The following is a 19,629-nucleotide window of genomic DNA, read 5'->3' on the forward strand; positions in this document are numbered from 1 at the left end:
ACACAGATGGTACATGGCGTACAACTCTGCAGAATAGTGTCTATGACATTTGTGAAATAGTAAATGTATGCAACACAGTCCAGTGATGTATTGGTACATTGGCCTTGCTACTGCCAGAAACGCACTGATTCTGTTTCACCCTTAACAGTCCCATTTTGTTTCCTCATTATACAGACTTAACACTTACATTGGCTTTGTTTCATCCTCATTTTCTCTGACAGTAGCAAAACATTTATAAACATAACAGAATAAAAAAGACCGTGAACACCAGTCCACAAAAAATAAATACTTTACTACTTCAAAACTTCATTCAAAAGAAAGTAAGCACTTTTGTCTCTAACGTAACAGTGAGACTTCATCAACTATCAGTAAAGCATAACAAAGTCAACTTAAATAGATAAAACTATCGGTTTACCTTTGAAAGGTTGAAAATCGTGTCAATCGGCCGGTGGGTGAACCGAAATGCCGAATCCTGTATGTCGAACGTCACGGAAGTTCGAAATTCGGCAAATCGAACAGCAGATTCTCTGAGTTTCGAACTCCAATGTCAAACGCACAATGTAATGCAGGGGAGCAAGCCCCCCTGCACCCCCTACTTTAATATTCGAACTCAGAGATTGTGGGGAAAGGGTCCATTTCCCAATCCCCACTGTAGTGCAGTCCGCACCCAAAATGCCAAATCTGCAATGAGCAAATGTCACTGTGCATTCGCTCATTGCACATTCGCTGCATTTTTTTCCGTCTGTGTGAGAACTGGCAAACGTCCTTTCGCACAGTCTACTTTCACATATGTGCATTGCGCACATATAAAGGTAAACCAAACAAATCACATGACACCAGTTAACCAAATAATTACTTTAAATTCAGCAAAGTAATGTAAGTAACATATCTACTAACAATTAATCTACTTTGAGCTTTCAATTTTAAAATGCATCCAGTGGAAGCCAGTTCGTTGAGCCCTGGCCAAACAGCTGCACACACATACAGAAGCAGCAGCTGCAAAAAGTGGACCTCAAACTCCAAGGCAAGGGAGATGTTCTTCGTGTTTCATTGTTGCAGTCATCACACTTGGGTTATCTGCCTGCAGGTGGCCCACTGTCTGCCCGAATACCTGAGTCTTAGTATTTTTGCTTTGGATGCTGTAGCTTCTTCCCCTGATGTCAGGTCATCAGGAGTATAAAAACAGGCAGCCAACCCCATTACATCTGTCTTTCTTGCCGAGGAGGAGCCCGAAGCAGAAATAGTTCGCAAGTGCCGGTCTTCCGCTACCTGAATTTTTAGTTTTCGAGTTGAATAATCCTGAAGTCTTATAAAGCTAAGTACCCCGTTGAGGATTCTTTTTTCTTGCTCTGATGTCAGAAAAAGTTAGCAATTGTCTTGCCTGTGGGAAGCAAATACCTCGGAGATTTTCATTCTTATTGCATCACCTGTTTAGGCCCAGACCACAACGTCCCTCACTGTCGGTTTTGTGCATTGTTTAACTAACGAAACCATTCATCGTTGGGCTCTCTTTGTCAAATTCTTTCGCTCTCTATCTCCATATTCTGAAATGGCTTCGGTAAGCTATCCGACTACCGATTTTCCAAAAAAAGTAAGGATAAAGACAGACAGACCATGTTAGGTCCAAAACTGCCAATGACGCTTCTGTTAAGCTAGTCACCAGTCCGCCAGTACTCATTGAGGTGTCTTTGCAGCCCCTGATGCCCGCTTCAGTGGATTTGTAGGCCTTTGCAGAGACGCATTCAGAGTCCCGTATGCCGCGAGACGCTTCTTTGACTATGGAACCAGTGGATGTCTCTACCTTGGATGGGTCCGGAGCTGCTGTGCAGGCACTGGCTTCCGAGACAGTTTTTCGCTCTACCGATGTTCGAAACAGACTTCATTTCTAACCAAAACTACAGAGTTTCTTAGGCCCAGAGTACGCACTACACCTAGAAAACAATGACCAAAGCGCATGCTCAGGCACCCATGCCACAAAAACAAAGGCTTAGAATGGCTGAAGACCTTATTACACTGATTAGGGGAAGCCAGCCTTCCCTTGCAAAGAGACAAAGAATCCAGTCCCCTTCAGGTTCTACAGACCAGGAGTCTGACTCTGAACTTTCTGGTTATGAAGACATGCCCTTATCAGCCTACGAGGATTCGGATGCAGAGGAATCCATTCCCTCTGCCTCCCCTCCAGAGGATTTTTCTTTTGGTGAAACCTTGCACACTTTGAGAGCATTTCTATTGGGAATGCCAAGACTATCCTCTGTCCAAAAAAGAGACTCAGAGAATTTTTAGAGTTGCCTCAGCACAGGCGTTCAGCTATACCCCCTGTCTTGGATGATGTGGATAAAGTTTTCATGGAGTCCAGTCTTACTCCTGACACTTTACCTCCTGCCCCTAGGACACCAGACAGGTAATACAGAGTACCTGATAACAAGTTTCTTTTCAAGAATCCCACTGCTGACCCAGAGATCATTTCCCAGGGGCCTAAAGGTATTAAGGCTACTGCAGCCAAGAATCCCAGCCCTTTGGACAGGGATTCCAGAGCTTTGAACAGATGGGGTAAGAAGGTATATAACTCTGCAACTCTTGCTATCAGGGCATTAAGTTGCCAGTTTCACATGCTGAAATATCAGCAACATACTATGGAACTTATTAAACAAAAAGTGGTAACTTTTCCAGATTGTGCAGAAAATAAAGAATTGCAGGAGCTTATGCACTCTGCAAACCAGGTCAGTAAGCACACTTTGCAGTGTGACCTTGATGCCCTAGAAGCATCTTGCAGGGCAGCAGTCACTGGCCCTGTACTGAGAAGACATGCTTGGCTGAAGAAGCAGACCTTGCCAGATCAGGTCATGTCTAAATTACTAGACGCTCCTTTGAATAAGGACTGTTTGGCACCAAAGCAGAAGAGGTTCTTAAAAAGATGGAAGAAAAAGCTAAATAGATTGTTAAAGAATTCCTACAAGTGCAACCCCCTAGATTCAGTAGGCATTGCCCTTCAAAACACTGGTTCTTTCCAGCCCCCTCCAGGCCTTCCCAAACAAGACCCAGGGGAAACAGACCACCCAGACTACAGTCTCAGGGTATGCAGAGCTCTACGCAATAGAGTGCCCCCACCCCTAAAGCAGGGAGTGGTAAGCAACCTCTTTATGGAAAAAGCTCACAATGACTTCACTCAACTTCTCAGCCCTGCCCAATTGCTTGTGCCGCTAGGAGGAAAACTTGCCCTTCATGCAAAAAATTGGATTCATCACTCAGGACTGATGGGTACTCAACATTGTATCCCAGGGGTACAAATTTTATTTCCATTCACTGCCAACCCCAAGTGGGTTTCCAGACCTTCCTCCAAACCAGTGGGCAGAGGCTCAAAACAAAGTACTTTTCCTGTTCAATATCAGAGCTATTCAGCCTGTTCCAGTAGAAGAGAGGGGTCAAGGATTCTATTCCAGACTCTTCCTGGTACCCAGGAAAGAGGGCTCTTGGCACCCAATCCTGGATCTTTAAAATCTCAGCACCTTCCTGGTGGTACCAAAATTCAAGATGCTTACCCTGCAACAGCTTTTCTGTATGTTAGCCAAGGATGCCTGGTTAGTCACCCTAGACTTAAAAGAAGCTCATCTGCACATCTCCATAAGGGAGTCATGCAGGAAATGTCTGCATTTCGGGGCAGGGTCTTTGCATTATCAGTTCTCTGAACTTCCCTTTGGCTTATCTACTGCTCCCAGGGTATTCACAAAATGCCTGGCTCCAGCCATTGCATACTGCAGGCAGAGAAATATCCAAATTTACCCATACTTGGACGACTGCCTGATTCAGGTGGGCAGTCTGGAATTGCTGCTTCAGCACCTGGCATTTGTAAAAAGCCTTCTCACTTTATTGGGGTACACCATCAACGAAAAGAAATCACAACTGGTACCCAGTCAAAGGATTTTATTCCTAGGAGCAAGCTTGGACACGTTTTCCCAGATGGCATTCCTCACTACAGAAAAACAGGTCTATCTGACAGACTACTTCACACAAATGGTCACCAGAACCCAGCTATCTGCAAGAAAAATACTGCAAGCCCTAGGGTTCATGGCCTCATGTATACTACTTATTCCATATGCAAGACTGCATATGAGGAAACATGAATGGTACTTAAAAAGTCTTTGGTGCTAATATTCTCAGGACCTGGAAACAGTCAATCTATTGTTAATCCTCGTTCATTCCTTACGCCTGAGTATCGGTTCCGAGTTCGGAACCGAGCCAGCCATTTTCCAAGCTCGCGTCAGCTTCAAACTCTCGAGCTAAACTCTTACCCACAATACCCCTCTCCCTGTTACCTCAGATTTCGTTTGCCGCTTTGCCTTTCGGTCGTGTCAAGCTACTTCTCTTGAGCTAAGTAGTCAATTGTTGTTTAATAGCTTTACAGATTACTTTTCTGTCAGAAAAGTTCATATTTTATTGTCTCTTACCCTATCGCATCTAGCGTTCATAATTTCTTCAGGTTTTTTCAGCCTTTTCTTAGTACTTTTACCGTGCAGTATTCTCTCTTTACCATCGTTGGTAATCTTTTTCTCTCATACCTTCGGGTACTTTCTTGTACCATTGTTGGTACTTTTCTATTAATTAATTTGCTGTCATGGCAGATAAAAAAGGTAGTCCGGGGTTTAAGCGGTGTTCTGATTGTGGACACAGACTGCCTACTTCTGATGCACACTCTTTGTGTGTGTTATTTGGGAGCTTCCCATTTGTCTGTTGACCCACCCTGTACTATTTGTGAGAACTTTTCTAATAGAACCTTGTTGGAAAGAAAAACAAGTTGATACTGAAGGGACTTCTAAAATCTCCCATTTCAGAGGCTATTTCTAGGTTGAAGGTCTCAACCCCTCCTAGAGCCCATAAGAAAATGGATGTTCCTATTAATGCTAAATCTTTGGCTTCGTCCCCGGCTGGGGACTCCCGCCAACCAAAACCTAAAAAAGGCTAAAATTTTGGCTCCGGAGCTCTGTCAGCCTAAGTGCTTTCGGTGCCTAGACCTTTGGCACCAAGGCTTTTGGCTCCATTAGTGATTTTGGCTCCATCTTCTCTTGCAGCCCTTCTATATATCGGCACCAAGGGGCTTCTCGGTTCAGACCATTACCACTGTATCGGCACTGACCATTCAGTCGGCACAGACCTTAACCGCGTCTGCTCCGAGATCTTCCTCGTTACCGGCGCCTTTATTGTTGACTCCAGTTTTGTCGGTTCCAGCTTTGGCACCGATCCCTGTATCGGTGCAGACAATGACCTCTGCACCGATGACTACTTCGGTGCAGACAACAGTTGTCCAGAGTCTCTCGGCACTGTTGTCCTTGGTGCGGTCAGATGAGATGGGCACAGAGTCTGCCTCTTCTGTGGACAGGCCTGTTTCTCCCTCAGTCTCCATGAGGTCCACTAGAAGCCTTTCCAAACATGATGTGTTGCGTCTTGTGGACCAGGTACTCTTGGCCAGAGGTATCCCACCCCTCAGGAACTATCCTTCCTTGGGAGGTGATCACCCATCTCCAAAGACCCCTTCTTACTCTCCTCCTTCATTGCCTTTGAAGTCCATGGATGTAGCACAGTCTTCCCCTTCTGCGGTTCCCTTTATGGATCTCACTAAGGAACCGCAGTTGCCTTCGTGGCAGGAAAGTTTTGCTATGACCCAGGATGTCAGCTGTGACACGCATAGCTGGCTGCTCCACAGCTATCCAGGGACTCTGGGTCGGAAGGCTGAGCCACTTAGCGGAGGGGTGACCCCTGTCCTAGACATACACACCTCTTCGGGTGGACCAGCCTTCCAATTGATGGAGAAGGCTTTCACTGCTTCTGGCGATACCGGACTGTCTATACCTCCGCCCTCCTCTGGTACATTGGTTTCACAAGTCACATCTAGCGGACACTGGGTGCAAGGGCCGCAGGACGTATTCCCTCAGGAATCCCTTTTTCCGCTGTCTTCTCCAGCTTCTCTCACTGAGGAGGTCCACCGTAAAAGTTTGTGTAAGAGAAAGCACATGGACTCCACAGAGGAGTCCCTCACAGAAGACACAGATTTCGATGAGGGGGAAGGATCCCCTCGGTCACCCTTTGAGGTATCCTTTGGTGATATCCTCGAAATCCTGAAACAGAGAGGTGACTGGCAGTCCTCTAATCCGACCTTTGAGGAATCTGTGTTCCTGCAGGCATTTCCCACCCGGCCCCCTACCTCCTGGGTTACTCCACCTGCCGATGAACTTGTCCAGCTCATCATGCAGCGTGCTTGGAAGGCTCCTGATGCCGTCGAAGCTATTCCCCAGAGGCCAGATAAGATCTTATCCCCTCTTGCTCCGGATCCCCATTGGTCCAAAGGTCTTCCTGTGGATGCTTTGGTGGTGGCGGCCGCAACAAAAAAGGATCTGGCAGAAGAAGAAAGCCAGACTGTCTATCTGCCTAACAGAGTCCCGGGCCCTGGACAGGATAGGGAAGCACATTCAGCGACCTTTGCTATCACGTCCCTGAATTATATGGCACATTTCACCAGGCTTCAAAGGGATCTGGTTTCTGAGCTCTCTGAAACCTTGGCTGGTGCCGTGTCTGATGAGGTCTGTGACTGTGGCCTCTCAGCTGGCCACCATTGAATCTATATCTAATTCCTCTATGCGACTGATATCTCACGCATCAGAAGGAGCAGTTAGAGCAGCGGGTTCAGCTGCGGTCTTGAGATGACACGCCTGGATGCGCTTGTGCAACTTCACGGAACCCTTTAAGTCTTCTTTTCTTAATTCCTCCATTGAGGCCTACTCGTTGTTTGGGCCCAAAGTTAAAAGCACACTGGCCAGATGTGAACAGGACGGGTAAGACCCTTTCTGCCGTAGGTGTCCGTTATTCTTCCCCTCAACGTGCTTTCTCTCGAAACCAAAAGAGTGGGAAGATATGGTTCAAGAAATCTCAGGGTCCTTTCCATGACACACAGGCTGAGTTCTCCCCCAGAGGCAGAGGGGGAAACTCACAGGGAAAAGACGCTCCTTTCGGGGCAGAGGGGTACCGCGTAACCAGGGTTTCAGGATTCTTTCCCAGGTCAATCCTAGCAGCGCTCCTGAAGAGCGGCCCAACTCCTTTCCTCTGGAGGTGGTTGGGGGACGTTTCTCCTTGTACCGTTCTGCCTGGCTAACCATCACCACCGATTCTTGGGTACAAGAGATCATAACCAGAGGTTATCATATCCCCTTAGATCTTTGTCCCGTCAAAAAATTTTCCAGACATTCCACCCAGTTAAAGGGAAGAAGCAGCACTAGAGATAGAAAAGCTGCTAAGAAAAAGAGTCATCCAAATAGTCCCTCCAGACCAGATAGGATCCGGATTCTACTCAAGACTATTTTTGGTGTCAAAGAAAACCGGGGACTGGAGACCAATTTTGGATCTCAGTGTATTGAACAAGTTTGTGAAAGTACAAAAATTCCGGATGGTCACAATACAGTCTATCCTCCCGCTTTTGGGAAAAGACAATTGGATGTGCTCTATAGATCTTCAAGATATGTACTATCACATAAAGGTGGACAGGCCATCAAGAAGATTTCTGTGCTTCCATGCGGGAGCCAGTCACTACGAGTTCAGAGTACTTGCCTTCAGACTCTACAGCCCCCAGAGTGTTCACAAAGTGCATGGCAGATTTTCATTGTGTTTCACTGTTGCAGGCATTACACTTGGGTTATCCTGCTGGCAGGCTACCCACAGTCTGCCTGAATTCCAAAGTCCTGGTCCGGCTTCGGTTGCTGTCACCTCTTCCCTGACGTCAGTGTGTCAGGGGTATACAAGATGCAGCCAACGCCATTTTCTTCAGTCTTTCTTGCCGCGCGGTGCCTGAAGCAAAAGCAGTTCGCAAGTGCCGGTCAGCCGACACCTGAGATTTTCGAATTCGAATTTCAGATCCGAAGTCTTCATTAAAGCTAAGTACCCCGTTGGGGAAACTTTTTTCTTGCTCCAGACCAATGTCAGAAAAAGTTAACGATTGTATTTCTTGTGGGAAGCAAATACCTCAAGGATTTTCACTCTTACTGTATTCCTTGCCTAGGCCCTGACCACAACGTTGCTTGTTGTCGGTTTTGTGCTAGGTTTAACCAACGCACTATTAAGAGTCGGTACGATTTTGCCTTTCATTACTTTGGCCGCAGATTCAGTTATACAATGCCGGTGGAACAGCCGACCGGAGTCTATAAAAAAACGCAAGGATAAAGACAAGGACAGGCATCCGAGGTCCAAAACGGACTATGAGACTTCTTCTAAGTTAGTCATCGGTTCGCCGGTTCTCAGTGAGGCGCTTTCGCAGCCCCTGACACCCGCTACCTCAGAGCCACAGGCCGCTTCCAACTCCCACGTGGAGCAGACTTGACCTCTAGAAACTCAAGGTATTGGATCCTTGGAAACTATTCCCTCAGATGGGTCCAGTGCCGCTGTGCAGGCATCGGCTTCTGAGGGTGTTTACAGACAGTTATATCTAAAGCCATCTTCAGCTTCAAAGCCAAAGAATAAAGCAGCTCTAAAGACAAAGAAACAAAGTGCAGCATTCTTCAGGACAGACTTCCATGCGTAAAAAACAGATGCTCAAAATGGCCGAAGACCTTATTACTTTGATCAGGGGTTCCCATCCCCCTCCTGATAAGAGGCCTAGGCAAGAGACAGAATATGAACCTTCAGATCAGGTTTCCATTTCCTCTGATTCCTCCTCTGATCAGGAATACTCTCTTCCTCCCTGTGAGGATGCTGAAGAATCCATTCCTTCAGCTTCTCCTCCTGAGGATTACTCTTTTAGAGAGACCCTGCATACTATGAGGGAGCACTTTCATTGGGAGAGCCAGGATTATTCAGAATCCAAGAAAAGGCTCCGAGATTTTCTTTTACTTCCTCAGCACAGGCCCCTTGCTATTCCTCCTGTTCTGGACATTGTAGATGTGTTTTCAGAGTCCGGCCTGTCTCCAGATTCTATACCCCCTGCACCCGTTAAGCCAGACGGGTACTACAGGGTTCCGGACTCTCATAAATGTCTATATAAAAACCCTGCTGCTGACCCAGAAACTATATCTCAGGGTCCCAAAGGGGGTCAATTCTTCCACTGTAAAAAACCTTGTTCCCTCTGATAGGGATTCTAGAGCACTGGACAGATGGGGGAAAAAGTTTACACATCTGCTACCTTGGCTGTAAGGGCTTTATATCAGCAATACTTAATGTCACTGTTAAAACAGAAAATGTTGACAAATTCTGAATGTGCTGAAAACAAAGAAATGCAGGATTTATTGCATGCAGCTGAACAGGTGGGAAAACATACTTTGCAATGTGGTTTTGATTCTTTGGAGGCCTCTTGTAGGGCCGCTGTAACGGGTTCTGTGATTAGGAGGCATGCTTGGTTAAAGGAACAGAATATGCCTGATCATGTTAAAGCAAAATTATTAGATGCTCCATTACAGCACGATACTTTGTTTGGTGTTAAGGCAGAAGAGGTGTTGAAGAAAATGGAGGATAAAGCGAAATCTATGCAGACAGGGATTTCTTACAGGTACAGCCACCCAGATTTAGCAGGAACTGGCCTTCAAAAAATTGGTCCTGTCCAGTGTCAGGCCACAAAGAGGCAGATACAGGCACCCTAGAGGCAGATCCCAGCCCCAAGGCTCATAAAGGCCTAAACAATGGGGTGCATCTACCTCCAAAAACGGAGAAGACAAATCTCAACCTTATAGGAAACAGTCCCAATGACTTTCCTCTACCAGTACCAAGCACTTATCTTTTGGACGCTCCCTTAGGGGGAAAACTAGCACTTGTTTCACAAAACTGGCACGTGATCACCCAGGACAAATGGGTCTTGAATATAGTGTCTCAGGGTTATAGGTTCCACTTTCACACCGTGCCAAAGGCAAAAGGCATGCCAGACCTGCCACACAGTCAATGGGCAGAGGCACAAAAGCAAATTTCATCCCTCATGCACATGAGGGCCATTCAGTGAGTGCCACTACAGGAGCAGGGACAAGGATTTTACTCGCGTCTTTTCTTTGTACCCAGAAAGGACAAATCCTGGAGACCCATACCGGACCTGTCTATTCTAAACACTTTTTTGGACGTTCCAAAGTTCAAAATGTTGACTCTGCAGCAGCTTCTGCCCATGCTGAGCAAGAAGGCTTGGCTTGTAACCTTGGACTTAAAAGAAGCATACCTGCACATCCCAATCAGACAATCGTGCAGAAGATCCCTCAGATTCATAGCTGGCTCAATGCACGACCAATTCTCTGCACTGCCCTTTGGCTTATCTACTGCGCCCAGGGTCTTCACAAAATACCTGGCACCAGTAATTGCTTTTTGCAGACAGAGGAATTCAAATATATCCCTACTTGGACTGCCTTATTCAAGCAGAGAGCAAGGACATTCTACTAAAGCATCTGGCGTTTGTAAAAAGATTGCTAATTTGCCTAGGGTACACAGTAAACGAAAAGAAATCAAAACTAGTACCCTCTCAAGAGATAATATTCCTGGGTGCAAGCTTAAATACAACTGCCCAGATGGCCTATATCACGCCAGACAAAGGCAACTGACTTCTTACTTCGAAATGTTGGGCAACAAAAACCCAGTTATCTGCAAGAAAAATTCTGCAGGCTTTGGGCTTCATGGCATCCTGCATTCTGTTAATTCCATATGCCAAGACTGCATATGAGGAAACTTCAATGGTATTTAAAAAGTGTTTGGACTCAACATTGCCACAGCCTGGAAAAACTTATTACCCTCATTTTCTGTCTGCAGCAGGAGTTTCGATGGTGGGCACAGGCCTGTCACCACAACAAGGGACAGTCTTTCACTTTACCCACTGCCAGACAGACTAACAACAGATGCATCAGATTATGCCTGGGGGGCCCACATGGCAGGAACATGTATTCAGGGCACATGGCCCTCAAGCCAAAGGCATCTTCATATCAGTCTAAAAGAAATGCTGGCTGTCCAGAATGCCCTGACGGCTTTCAAGGATCTACTTCATCCAGGACAACTGCTGATAGATGGACAATACTACAGTCATGTGGTACATAAACAAGCAGGGAGGCACGCATTCCTACCCACTCTGCAGACAGGTCATGATTTTATGGAACACAGCATTGACTTTAAGTACACCTGCAAACATAATTCCTGCCAGGAGAGAGAAATACTCTGGCAGACGAACTAAGCAGAAACCTCATGGATCCTCATGAGTGGAAACTAGATCCACAAATCTTCAGCATAATAACAAGGAACTGGGGGATGCCCAGACATATATCTATTTGCCTCCCCTCACAACTGCCAACTACAGAGATTTTGTACAAGGACTTATCACAAGCTGGCACGGAAAGTGGCTAGCATGGAAAGTGGATGTTCTATCATTCAGCTGGAAAAAACTTACAGTATATGCCTTTCCTCCACTGCCTCTCCTCCCCAAGGTACTCCTCAGAGTCAGACAAAAGAAGCCAAAGATTATCCTTATTGCCCCAGACTGGCCACGCCAGCACTGGTACCCAATCCTAAAGAGCTTGTCTCAAGGCCTAGCCTGAACATTACCTCAAATTCCTCATTTACTGACCCAACAAAGCAATCCGATACTGCACAGCCAACTCACAACCCTAAATCTGGCTGCATGGCGGATAATGTAACCATTCAGGACACACCTCTTTCCAAAGCAGTTATGGATGTTATCCTGGAGGCCAGGAGGCCCAGCACCAGAAAATCATATGCAGAAAAATGGAAGAGATTCTGTGCTTGGAACAAGGCACAAGGACTTGACATGCTTGTACCAAATATTCCTCAGATTTTACAATAGTAACTGTGATGTTGGACAGAGGCCTATCCTTTTCATCGATTAAGATCCATGCCTCAGCCATTTCAGCTCATTACAATACAGACCCCACCTATTTATTCACATCCATTACTAAGGCAGTACCTCAGAGGGGCCAAAAGCATAAGACCCCCAAGAAGAGAACCAATACCTGCATGGGACCTCAACTTTGGCTTGGAAAAGCTCACACTGCCTCCTTTTGAGCCAACCTGTACAGCCGAGATAATTTTTTTTTCATGGAAAACAGTTCTGCTCCTAGCAATAACTTCAGCAAGAAGAGTCTCAGAGTTACAGGCATTAATGGCTGTGGAACCTTTTATAATTTTCCATCCAGACAGGGTTTCTCCAAGGACAAACCCAGCATTTATGCCTAGGGTAGTATCCAGTGTGGCGCTCAATTAAACCATTCATTTGCCTACATTTTATCCAAATCCCCAGAATTAAGGGGAGAGACTTCTGCATTTTCTGGACATACACAGACAGCTATGCTTCTACTTGGACAAAACTAAAACTTTATTTATTTATTTTATTTATTTATTTTACATTTGTTGACCGGACTGGTCTAGCTGGATATATTTCCATTTTCAGTAGAGGCCCGGGGAGAAAAGTTCCAAACAGTAAAAACATGAAATACAAACAATGAAGGAATCATAATTGTTACATAGTACATAAACATAGTAGAAATAAAGTATGCATCTTTTTTTTTTAATAAAGTATGCATCTTTTTTTTTTTTATTTTTTCTGTCAACCAGTATGTATCATTGTGATCACCAATTCAGTTCCTCATAAGAGAAATAATGAGGAAAAAAAACAAAAAAACTTAGTATGGTATAGACAAATATGAGCACAGGCAAGGAAGGGTTAGTCTGGTTTACTGCATGGGCATAACCAGTGTATTTTAAAGTGTGTTTTGAGCTTTTATTTAAAGAGAGGCAAAGAAGAGAGTGATAGTTCTTTGGGAAGTAGGTTCCAGTCTTTTCCCACAGTGTTAGAAAACAGAGTTTCCAGCCAAATTGTTAGTTTTGGTTATGCTAGCTAGAAGCTTCTTAGAGGAGCGTAATATGTGTAGGTTTTTATAGGGGATTATGAGATTGGATAGTATAGGAGTTCTATTAGGTTGATAAAATATCTTGTGGGCCATGGTTAGTTGGGAGATTTTTAGAAGGTTTTGAATTTCTAGCCAGCCCAGCTGCATGAGATTTAGGCAGTGGTGGGTACGAAAAGGATTACCCGTGGCAAATCTGGCGATGTTGTTATAGGCATGCTTTAGTTTGACAAGGTTATTCTTTTTGAGTTTAGTATATATGGGAGAGGCATAAAGAAGAGTAAAAATTAAATGGGAGTGTGCAATTTGGGTTTTAGCTGTTGAAGTTGGGAAGGATTTGATTCGATATAAGGAACCAATTTTCTTGTTGATAGTTTTAATGGTGTTATTTATGTGATTATCAAATGTAAGGTTGTTATCAATAGTAATTCCTAACAACTTGGTTGTGCAGTCAGGGTGTATGATAGTATCATTATTGGAGGTGATAGAGAAATCTATTGGGGTGGACTTTCAGAAAGACTGAGCAACTTTTAGTAGCATATGCTGCAGGTTCACAAGGAAAGGCTATCTCAAAGCAGACTATTTCAAAATGGATAGGACACTGCATTCGTTTCTGCTATTCACAACATGGCAAATCAGTGCCTAAGGGCATTAGGCCACATTTGACCAGGGCAGCAGCCACCTCAGCAGTCTTCCTCAGAGGAGTACCAACCAAGGATATTTTGGAGGCTTCTGCTTGGACTTCATTGCACACTTTTACAAAGCACTACCACTTACCTCTTTACTCTAAATCCAGAGCAGGCTTTGCCACTGCAGTTCTGCAGAGCCTCATAGCCACTCCTAATTCTATTTAGACCCAGCCACCCAACCTCAGCTTTGGGATTCAACCCAAGTGTAATGACTGCAACAGTGAAACACGAACATAGTACAGTTGTGTACCTACCATAAGTGTAGATGTTCGAGTGTATTCACTGTTGCCGTCCAGGCTACCCACCCACCATCCCCCTTTCATTGCTGGGACTTATCTGTACTTCTCTATTCTATACAACCTATGTGGTGTATTTGCTTGTAGATGAAGGTAATGTTTATTTTAGTGCATGCATTTTTTTGGCATAATTTTTAGCCTACCCTTTTGGGAGCACCTGACATCTGGGGCAAGAAAAACTGAAGAAAATGGCTTCTGCTGCATCTTTTACACCCCTGGCGCACTGATGTCAGGGAAGAGGCAACAGCAACCAATGCCGGACCAAGACTTTGGAATTCAGGCCGACTGCGGGTAGCCTGCCAGCAGAATAACCCAGTTGTAATGACTGCAACAATGAATACACTCAACATCTACATTTATGTTAGTTACACAACTGTACTATCTGCCGCGGCGACCCCTAACGGGAGCAGCCGAAAGAAGAAGACCCTGTCAACAAATTATATTCCTGGGAGCAAGCTTGAATACAACTTCCCAGATGGCTTACCTCACGCCAGAAAAGCAAATTCATTTGACAACTTACTTTAAACAAATGGCCATAAAAACCCTGCTATCTGCAAGACAAATACTGCATGCCTTTGGGTTCATGGCCTCCTGCATTCTTCTAATTCCATATGCAAGACTGCATATGAGGAACCTACAGTGGTATCTAAAAAGCCTATGGTGTCAACATTCTCAAAATCTAGAAACAATGATTCCTATCATACCTTGCCTACGCCTAGAGTTCCTTTGTTGGGCAGAGGCCTGCTACCAAAACAAGGGACTACCTTTCACACCACCCTCTGCCGCCCAATCCCTAACAGATGCATCAGACTATGCGGGTGGGGGGGGGGGGGGTTCACCTGGCAAGGAAGTGCATTCAGGGCAAATGGAACCCAAGTCAAATGCACCTGCAATATCAATCGAAGAGAAATGTTTGTTGTGCAGAATGCTCTGACGGCCTTCATAGGACCACATTCTTCCAGGACACGTAATGTTAAAGATGGACAACACCACTGTTATGTGGTACATAAACAAGCAGGGGGGGGGAACACATTCTTACCCCCTCTGCAGACTAGCCATGGCATTGGGGAACACAGCCTTGAGCTACCAGGTGCACTTTCAGGCTCAGTTCCTGCAAGGAAAATTAAATACACTGGCAGACTGATTAAGCAGAAGCCTCATGAACCCACACGAGTGGAAACTGGAACCAAGGATTTCAACATGTTGACAAGCAAATGGGGGATCCCAGATAAAGACCTGTTTGCCTCTCCCCAGAACTACCAGTTGGACAAGTTTTGCACAAGGACTCCCCACAAACGAGCCTGGAAAGTGGATGCTCTGTCCTTCAGCTGGAAAAACCTATCAGTCTATGCCTTCCCCCTCTGCCTCTGCTCTCCAAAGTACTACTAAAAGTCAAACAGGACAAACCAAGGATGATTTTGATTGCTCCAGACTGGCCGCACCAGCACTGGTACCCCCTCCTGCGCAGTGTCTCGGTTATCTCCATGGCACCTGCCTCAGACTCCTTCCCTGCTGTCTCAGCAGGAGTACCAGATTCTACACCCTCAGCTACCTACACTGAACCTTGCAGCCTGGCTAATTACTTAATCTTTCCTTTACCATCCCTCAACAAACCTGTGATGGATATCATTTTAGAGGCAAAGAGGCCTAGTACTAGAAAATCTTATGCAGAAGAATGGAAAAGTTTCTGTGCCTGGAACCAGTTTCAAGGGATGAGCACAGCAGCACCCAATTTACGTCCGATTTTACAATACTTAACTGAGATGCTTCACAAGTGCCTTTCTCTTTCCTCCATTAAAATCCACGCCTCAGCCATTATAACACAGAACCTCCCCTCTTCTCTCATCCACTGCTCAAGCAGTTCCTAAGAGGGGCCAAAAATTTGAAACCACCCAGGAGAGCTCCAACCCCAGCCTGGAACCTTAACTTTGTCTTGGAGAAACTCACTCTACCTCCTTTCGAGCCAGCTGCTACTGCTGACATAAAATTTCTTTCTTGGAAAACAACTTTCCTTTTAGCAATCACTTCAGTTAGAAGGGTATCTGAATTACAAGCCCTTATGGCAGTAGAGCCTTTCATTATCTTTCATGCGGACAGGGTGTCACTCAGAACCAATCCATCCTTCATGCCCAAGGTGGTATCCAGTGTGGCACTTAATCAGTCCATTCATTTGCCAACCTTCTTTTCCAGTCCACAGAATAAAGGGGAACGGATACTGCATTCCTTAGATGTGCAAAGACAACTTAGATTCTACTTGGACAGGACTTGGCCTCAAAGGAAATCTGAACAACTGTTGGTAGCATTTGCTGCAGGGAGAGAGGGGATGGCTATTTCAAAGCAAACCATTTCTAAATGGATAAGCCATTGCATTCATTTCTGCTACAAGCACCATGGAAAACCTATCCCCCAGGGGATCAGACCTCCACCAGGGCTGCATCTACTTCTACAGCCTTTCTCAGAGGCATCTCTACCAGGGACATCCTAGAAGTTGCTACCTGGAGTTCTGTACATACTTTCACCAAGCATTATCATTTGGCAATTTTCTCTAAATCCAAAGCTGGCTCTAATGCTATCTAAACTCCTCCTCCCAACCATAGCTTTGGGAATCTACCCAAATGTAATAACTGCAACAGTGAAACACGAAGAACATAGTACAGTTGTGTACACTTACCATAAATGGAGATGTTAAAGTGTATTCACTGTTGCAGTCCTGGTTACCCTTCCTCTATTCCCCTAACTTCTTTTGGCTATACCTCTACTTTTTTTTTACTTTGCTTAAAAGCCTTTTTGGTGTATTTGTTTTTTTTTGGGTTTTTTTGGAGGTATATTTTTGTGGTTTCATGTTTAATTGCTTCCCATTAGGGGGGGCACCTGATATCGGGGGCAAGAAAAACTGATGTAATGGCGTAGGCTGCCTGTTTTATACCCCTGATGACCTGACAACATGGAAGAAGGGAGAGCAACCAACGGAGGACCCAAGACTTTAATCAGGCCGACTGAGGGCAACCTGCAAGCAGATTACCCAAATGTAATGACTGCAACAGTGAATACACTCTAACATCTACATTTGTGGTAAGTGTACACAACTGTACTTTTTGTGTACATATGCACTAGCAGAACCTAAACTCTTTCTTGTCCTTGTGATATTTTACTCCATATCTGTATTAGAAAAGCAGTAAAACTTAATTGGAAGACTGATCTAAAACAATGTTTACTAACAAAATTATCTCTTTTAGACGGTCTAGAAGTCGGTCAAGACGTCGGTCACACTCAAAATCACGAAGCAGACGACGTTCTAAAAGTCCACGGAGGAGGCGATCTCACTCGAGAGAGAGGTCAAGGAGGTCCAGAAGCACTTCAAAAATAAGGTTTGTATGTCAAGTGTAAAAAAAAAAAAAAATTACTTCCACTCAAAGTAAAGTTATTTGAAAACTAATTCATATGTCCCCCTGTATACTGATTACTGCAGACACCATAGTATATAGCATTGAAAATGTAGCACAGAATTGTGATTCAAGCACAATATTGTTGCATGTAATGTAAATCCATGAGCTTTCAGAAATGTTTTTGTAAGAAAACAAGCCCTGCTGCAGCCATTCCATGTAGGTGAACCTTCCTCCCATACAGATTTGAATACAATAACTCGGGTTACAGAACCTTACAGAATACGGGATACCACTCCATTTTCCTTTTCTTTGTGATTTCAGAGTCAACTTATATTGGAGGAAGGTATGGATTGAAGATTCCATACCCTGGTGCTGATTAACTTGCCACCTTGAAAAAAAAGTTCTTTTTTGCCATACATCTGCAGGTTTACCACACTGTTTACTGTTAATTTTTTTTGCAGTGCTTTAATGTCACATTATTCAGACTGCACCACTTGAGATGTCCTGCAACTCTGATGTGGTCATATTTTGTCAGTTGGCTGTTGAACACTTGAACTTCAGTAATTCAACAGTAGAGGGAGACTGTTACTCTAGCTAGTCTACCCATTTAGGTGCATCTGGTTTGCAGGCTTTGCCTCCTCCCACTTTGGGTTTTATAGCCATTTTGGTATGTCATGTCCTATTGGGAATCTAGAGTATCTAGACAAGCGGTCTGAAGCCCATAATATGTGTATCCATGTACCCCTTTAAGTAGACACAGTTAAGTTAAAGGTTCATGCTTCCTTTTCATGGTACTTAGTACTGCTTACCTCCCAATTTGAGAAGGGCTGCACATGACAATTCTGGTTTAAATTTTTATTTACCCTTCCAGTCGTAAAGACCAGCCATAATGGTATTCAGAGTTACTAGTGGTAACTTATTCCATCAGCTGGGAATATGCCCATAATTCAACATGTTCCCATCAACTGGAAATATGTTGAGTTAGGAGTGTGCCTTTATAGCATGTCCTATTTGTTGTAGATTTAGGTCTCTAGTGGGTATTCGTAGAGCTATTAATTTTGCAAGTAAATAGAAGGTCATATGCGATCAGGTCTTTCATGGCTTGAAAAACAAGACACAAATCACGTCAGAGCAGCCTGTAGGTTAGAGAGTATAGTGAGAGTTTTGCTAATCTGTTGGGATAGTTGAAAGATGTAAAACTTTTGTTGAGAAAATGTCTCTGGTGCCTTTCTAGTTGAGCAGTATACTCAGACCAAATAAATCAATGAAATGTAAATTAATGACGGGGTTGGTAAGGGCAAAGTACAGTGGCAGGCTGACATCTTTGGTTCTTGAAGGGATTCCATTGGAAGTTAACTGGGCAATATAGAAGTATTCCCTGACCTTGGTGGAAACATGATTGAAAGGAAATTGCCCACATAAGTGTCCAGGTCTCTCATAACTGTGTGTGTCTGAAGAGGAATCCAGGTTACAAATTTTTGTTCAGAGAGTATCAGCAATTTTCACAACCTGGGATCTGTCAGACAGCCAGTTTGCAATCCAGTGGATGACATGGGGGTTTACATTAAACTTGTTTAATTTAACTATCCCACCTTGGGAGAAAGCAGAGTTGAAAACCTAGGCCAGATTCCGATAAGCTGGGTACACCGAGCAATAACTGTCCATAGCTTGTATAATCTTTTCAAAAAAGCTTATTAGGATCAGGAGATAGCACCTGGCTTTCATAATACCAAACTGATTGGGATCTACATCAGTTAGTTTGCCTCTGTTTGCATAAATGAATTCTGTTATGATATTTTCCATGGTGGGTTTTTTTTTTTTTTTATGTATAAGGTTAAGACTTGATGGGCCTGCAGTCATCTGGATCTGTAAAGATGGCCACCTAGATAAATCACCCTAGCTGTTTTCCAGGCATCATTCACAAACCCCGTGGATAGTCAGAGTTTGAAAAATGTATGTAGAGGGTTAGTTCATATCTGGCACTGATGAGAATGCAGCCAAATATGGTATCTAGTCCTGTGGAGGTATGACTTTTAGTTTCTGAAAGGGATTTTAAGATTATTTCCAAAGTTATTTCAGGGGAAACCAGTATTTCAGGAGTACTGGGGACAGCAACATGGGTAGGTGGGGTAAAAGTAGTAAAATTCTGTCAGTATATTGACTATATTCTTGGGAATGGAATGTGCGATATCATTATAGATTGAGATAAGTGCATTGTTGGACATTATTCTTTAATTTCCTGACATAACCGAAGAAAGTCTTGTAGTTTCCTTTTGTATGTATAGCACCCATGAACTCACTCTGATTTACATTTTTTAGTAGTACTCGTTAAAGATCTCTGAGGATTTACACTTTATCAGACACTCAGGCAGTCCCATTCTAGAGTCTTCTAACTTTCTCAGGT

General features: G+C 44.3%; 1 protein-coding gene across 5 annotated transcripts in view; it reads left to right on the forward strand.

Annotated features, from left to right (window-relative positions):
* The window catches only part of SRSF11 (serine and arginine rich splicing factor 11), a 1,393,100-nt gene that overhangs the window by 924,792 nt on the left and 448,679 nt on the right, over positions 1–19,629 (forward strand). For all 5 annotated transcript variants that reach the window (XM_044085832.1, XM_044085833.1, XM_044085835.1 and 2 more), the window contains one exon: positions 17,076–17,207. In XM_044085832.1, coding sequence (XP_043941767.1) covers positions 17,076–17,207 — 132 coding nt within the window. The remainder of the gene's footprint in view (positions 1–17,075; positions 17,208–19,629) is intronic.

The sequence above is a fragment of the Protopterus annectens genome, chromosome 10.part0, assembly GCF_019279795.1.
Source record: "Protopterus annectens isolate FY-2018-M chromosome 10.part0, PAN1.0, whole genome shotgun sequence".
NCBI lineage: Eukaryota > Metazoa > Chordata > Ceratodontiformes > Protopteridae > Protopterus > Protopterus annectens.